We start from the raw sequence: 5,931 nt of genomic DNA on the forward strand, positions 1-5,931 counted from the left end.
GGTCAGTGCTCAGAGGTGGGACCAAGGGTTGGTGCTTGGAGGTGGGTAGGGGGTGGGACCAAGGATTAGTGCTCAGAGGTGGGACCAAGGGTTGGTGCTTGGAGGTGGGTAGGGGGGCAGAGACCTAAAGTAACTTGTAAGCACCTATTCTCTAGGAAAAAAAAGCCCTGCAGAGCACCTAAAGACAATGGGCATCCAATTCTAGACCGTTAAGGAAATCGTAGTCTTTGGGGGGGGTTTGGTGACCCAACTCATGGGGTTTATTGTGTGGCCTGACTAAACCAATTTAGTTGCTGTCGAAGGCAAAAAACGGGAGGCCTAGACTAAAAGATGGCGGTAGTGTCCATCAGTCCTGAAAAACGTGACCTACTTAAGAACTGTTGGACTTGCTGGAATGTAGTTCTGTAACCTCTATGCTTCCTCTCTTGCAGATTTCAGTCAAACATGGCTTCTACTGGTCTTCAGCTTCTTGGGATGATCATGGCCTTGATTGGCTGGGTGGGATCCATCATTACCTGTGCTCTGCCAATGTGGAAGGTGACCGCTTTCATTGGGAACAACATTGTGGTGGCGCAGATCATCTGGGAAGGACTGTGGATGAATTGCATCGTTCAAAGCACCGGCCAGATGCAATGCAAGGTCTACGATTCCATGTTGGCGCTGCCCCAAGATCTTCAGGCTGCCCGAGCCCTCACTGTTATCTGTGTCCTTGTAGCCATCCTGGGCCTCCTCATTGGCATTGTGGGGGCCAAATGTACCAACTGTGTGGAAAATGAGAACACCAAGGCGAGGGTCAGTGTGGTGTCCGGTGTGATCTTTGTGGTGGCCGGGGTCCTAATGCTCATTCCTGTCTGCTGGTCGGCCAACACCATCATCCGTGACTTCTACAACCCGCTGGTGACGGAAGCCCAGAAGAGGGAGTTGGGGGCTTCTCTATACATTGGCTGGGCTTCCTCTGCTCTGATGCTGCTGGGTGGGGGGCTTCTGTGCTGCTCCTGCCCCAAGAAAGAAGATGCCCCATACACTGCCCGCTATACTGCTGCCACCTCCGGGGCTCGCAGCGAGTACACCACCAAGAACTACGTGTGAGGACTAATGGGGTGCCCTGTTATGGCATGAAGACACTCTGGGAAGGGGGGTGGGGGGGCTTGTGCTGGATTTTATACAAGTTTAATGTTTAATAAAATTTAATCTTTTGTAGAAGTGAGCTGTGTGGCCTAACATGTCTGTCACCTGAAGATGGATGAGTGACTGGGGTGGGGGTCCTGAAGATGGATGGATGACTGGGGTGGGGGTCCTGAAGATGGATGAATGACTGGGGTGGGGGTCCTGAAGATGGATGAATGACTGGGGTCGGGGTCTTTCTCAAATTCTAACAGCCTTGTGATGGTTTTCCTAGATGGTAGAGATCTCAGATCTACCAATCCACATAAGATTTATGGGTGTGGGGGGGTCTGTGTTGGGTTTTTCATTGGTGAGGCAAGGATCAAAATGAGTTGTCCCTGGAACTGAGATGGGGGGGGGGGGCAGCAATAATATAGGCAGCCCAGGAATGGAGTGGTGTTGCTATTGTCAGACATCCTATTCTTGGAGACCCCCCCTCCATTGGCAACTATTCAGCAATGGGGGTGTTCAAAATTGTGGTGGTGAACAATGGATACTAATCTTCAGGTATGGGGGGGGGGGGGTTACTTCAGTGACTATTTCACACACAGATGTTTTCCTTTAATAGGAAGGGAAGTCTTCCCCCCCCCCCCCCCCCCCCCCCATGGGACTTGTCTTCCCCCCCCCCCCATGGGACTTGTCTTCCCCCCCCCCCCCCCATGGGACTTGTCTTCCCCCCCCCCCCCCCCCATGGGACTTGTCTTCCCCCCCCCCCCCCATGGGACTTGTCTTCCCCCCCCCCCCCCCATGGGACTTGTCTTCCCCCCCCCCCCCCCATGGGACTTGTCTTCCCCCCCCCCCCCATGGGACTTGTCTTCCCCCCCCCCCCCCCATGGGACTTGTCTTCCCCCCCCCCCCCCATGGGACTTGTCTTCCCCCCCCCCCCCATGGGACTTGTCTTCCCCCCCCCCCCCATGGGACTTGTCTTCCCCCCCCCCCCCATGGGACTTGTCTTCCCCCCCCCCCCATGGGACTTGTCTTCCCCCCCCCCCCCATGGGACTTGTCTTCCCCCCCCCCCCCCCATGGGACTTGTCTTCCCCCCCCCCCCCCATGGGACTTGTCTTCCCCCCCCCCCCCCCATGGGACTTGTCTTCCCCCCCCCCCCCCCCATGGGACTTGTCTTCCCCCCCCCATGGGACTTGTCTTCCCCCCCCCCCCATGGGACTTGTCTTCCCCCCCCCCATGGGACTTGTCTTCCCCCCCCCCCCCATGGGACTTGTCTCCCCCCCCCATGGGACTTGTCTCCCCCCCCCCATGGGACTTGTCTCCCCCCCCCATGGGACTTGTCTCCCCCCCCCATGGGACTTGTCTCCCCCCCCCCCCCATGGGACTTGTCTTCCCCCCCCCCCCATGGGACTTGTCTTCCCCCCCCCCCCCCATGGGACTTGTCTTCCCCCCCCCCATGGGACTTGTCTTCCCCCCCCCCCATGGGACTTGTCTTCCCCCCCCCCCCCATGGGACTTGTCTTCCCCCCCCACCCAATGGGACTTGTCTTCCCCCCCCCACCCAATGGGACTTGTCTCTCCCCCCCCCACCCAATGGGACTTGTCTCTCCCCCCCCCCCCCACCCAATGGGACTTGTCTCTCCCCCCCCCCCCCACCCAATGGGACTTGTCTCTCCCCCCCCCCCCACCCAATGGGACTTGTCTCTCCCCCCCCCACCCAATGGGACTTGTCTCTCCCCCCCCACCCAATGGGACTTGTCTCTCCCCCCCCACCCAATGGGACTTGTCTTCCCCCCCCCCCCCCCCAATGGGACTTGTCTTCCCCCCCCCCCCCCCAATGGGACTTGTCTTTCCCCCCCCCCCAATGGGACTTGTCTTTCCCCCCCCCAATGGGACTTGTCTTTCCCCCCCCCAATGGGACTTGTCTTCCCCCCCCCCCCCCCAATGGGACTTGTCTTCCCCCCCCCCCCCAATGGGACTTGTCTTCTCCCCCCCCCCCCAATGGGACTTGTCTTTCCCCCCCCCCCAATGGGACTTGTCTTTCCCCCCCCCCCCAATGGGACTTGTCTTTCCCCCCCCCCCCAATGGGACTTGTCTTTCCCCCCCCCCCCCAATGGGACTTGTCTTTCCCCCCCCCCCCCAATGGGACTTGTCTTTCCCCCCCCCCCCCCCCCCCCAATGGGACTTGTCTTCCCCCCCCCCCCCCCCCCAATGGGACTTGTCTTTCCCCCCCCCCCCCCAATGGGACTTGTCTTTCCCCCCCCCCCCCAATGGGACTTGTCTTTCCCCCCCCCCCCCCCAATGGGACTTGTCTTTCCCCCCCCCCCCCCCCAATGGGACTTGTCTTTCCCCCCCCCCCCCCAATGGGACTTGTCTTTCCCCCCCCCCCCCCCCCAATGGGACTTGTCTTTCCCCCCCCCCCCCAATGGGACTTGTCTTTCCCCCCCCCCCCCCCCCAATGGGACTTGTCTTCCCCCCCTCCCCATGGGACTTGTCTTCCCCCCTTCATCCAATTTGTTGGATATGAAAGACTAGCTCCAAAAGGGGAATGGAAGTATCACTCGGGTACCCAATTTGTTGGATAGATAATCTGCATGTAATTGGGCACCGGTCACATCACCCCAGACAGAGATTTGGGTCATTTACAGATTGGCATTTTGCCCCCCACCCCAGATCTTGTGTCCAAACGTGGGTGAGGTGGGCAGGATCTGTTATGGAATTGTCCCATGTGTAGAGGATTGGGGGTGACGTACGACCATAAAGCTGTCCTGCGTAGGAGTGGACGGATATTTATCAATGTTGGAGGAAGAAATTCCTTGGAGTTGTCCTGTGTGGCCGGAGGGCAGGGCTGACACCACTGTAATTATCAGTCATGTATATCTAATGGTCAGGAAATTGGAATACAAAGACCCCCCCCCCCCCCTCTGTACAATGAGGAGACTGAGAGCACTCAGGACAATGGAGCCATTCACCAACCTGAGACTTCAGAGGAGGGGGGGGGGGGGGGGTTGCATGGAGATCAAACCTGATCATCCCACTCCGAGACTGCACTCCGGCCAACAATCACTCTGCTATGTACATTATTTCCACATTCCGAGTATCTGTCCTGTATGCCGGGTGTAATTCTCGGTATCTGTTCTTATTCTGTATGTATGGACTCTGCACAGTACCACTTCTCCTGTCCTGTATGCCCGGGTGTAATTCTCAGTATCTGTTCTTATTCTGTATGTATGGACTCTGCACAGTACTACTTCTCCTGTCCTGTATGCCGGGTGTAATTCTCAGTATCTGTTCTTATTCTGTATGTATGGACTCTGCACAGTACTACTTCTCCTGTCCTGTATGCCGGGTGTAATTCTCAGTATCTGTTCTTATTCTGTATGTATGGACTCTGCACAGTACCACTTCTCCTGTCCTGTATGCCGGGTGTAATTCTCGGTATCTGTTCTTATTCTGTATGTATGGACTCTGCACAGTACCACTTCTCCTGTCCTGTATGCCGGGTGTAATTCTCGGTATCTGTTCTTATTCTGTATGTATGGACTCTGCACAGTACCACTTCTCCTGTCCTGTATGCCGGGTGTAATTCTCGGTATCTGTTCTTATTCTGTATGTATGGACTCTGCACAGTACCACTTCTCCTGTCCTGTATGCCGGGTGTAATTCTCGGTATCTGTTCTTATTCTGTATGTATGGACTCTGCACAGTACCACTTCTCCTGTCCTGTATGCCGGGTGTAATTCTCGGTATCTGTTTCTTATTCTGTATGTATGGACTCTGCACAGTACCACTTCTCCTGTCCTGTATGCTGGGTGTAATTCTCAGTATCTGTTCTTATTCTGTATGTATGGACTCTGCACAGTACCACTTCTCCTGTCCTGTATATTGGGTGTAATTCTCAGTATCTGTTCTTATTCTGTATGTATGGACTCTGCACAGTACCACTTCTCCTGTCCTGTATGCCGGGTGTAATTCTCAGTATCTGTTCTCATTCTGTATGTATGGACTCTGCACAGTACCACTTCTCCTGTCCTGTATGCCGGGTGTAATTCTCAGTATCTGTTCTTATTCTGTATGTATGGACTCTGCACAGTACTACTTCTCCTGTCCTGTATGCCGGGTGTAATTCTCGGTATCTGTTCTTATTCTGTATGTATGGACTCTGCACAGTACCACTTCTCCTGTCCTGTATGCCGGGTGTAATTCTCGGTATCTGTTCTTATTCTGTATGTATGGACTCTGCACAGTACCACTTCTCCTGTCCTGTATGCCGGGTGTAATTCTCAGTATCTGTTCTTATTCTGTATGTATGGACTCTGCACAGTACTACTTCTCCTGTCCTGTATGCCGGGTGTAATTCTCGGTATCTGTTCTTATTCTGTATGTATGGACTCTGCACAGTACCACTTCTCCTGTCCTGTATGCCGGGTGTAATTCTCGGTATCTGTTCTTATTCTGTATGTATGGACTCTGCACAGTACCACTTCTCCTGTCCTGTATGCCGGGTGTAATTCTCGGTATCTGTTCTTATTCTGTATGTATGGACTCTGCACAGTACTACTTCTCCTGTCCTGTATGCCGGGTGTAATTCTCGGTATCTGTTCTTATTCTGTATGTATGGACTCTGCACAGTACCACTTCTCCTGTCCTGTATATTGGGTGTAATTCTCAGTATCTGTTCTTATTCTGTATGTATGGACTCTGCACAGTACCACTTCTCCTGTCCTGTATGCCGGGTGTAATTCTCAGTATCTGTTCTTATTCTGTATGTATGGACTCTGCACAGTACCACTTCTCCTGTCCTGTATGCCGGGTGTAATT

The 5,931-nt window shown here is 54.5% G+C and overlaps 1 protein-coding gene across 1 annotated transcript; it reads left to right on the plus strand.

Moving 5' to 3' along the window:
• Nucleotides 1-426: 426 nt before the first annotated feature.
• Nucleotides 427-1,116, plus strand: LOC309559106 (claudin-4-like). Its single transcript, XM_082262245.1, has one exon. It carries the CDS (start codon nt 445-447, stop codon nt 1,087-1,089), a length of 645 nt encoding a protein of 214 aa, XP_082118371.1. The 5' UTR covers nt 427-444; the 3' UTR covers nt 1,090-1,116.
• The last annotated feature ends 4,815 nt before the right edge of the window (nt 1,117-5,931 follow it).

Source organism: Pelophylax lessonae (genome assembly GCF_965119305.1).
Source record: "Pelophylax lessonae genome assembly, chromosome: 6".
NCBI lineage: Eukaryota > Metazoa > Chordata > Amphibia > Anura > Ranidae > Pelophylax > Pelophylax lessonae.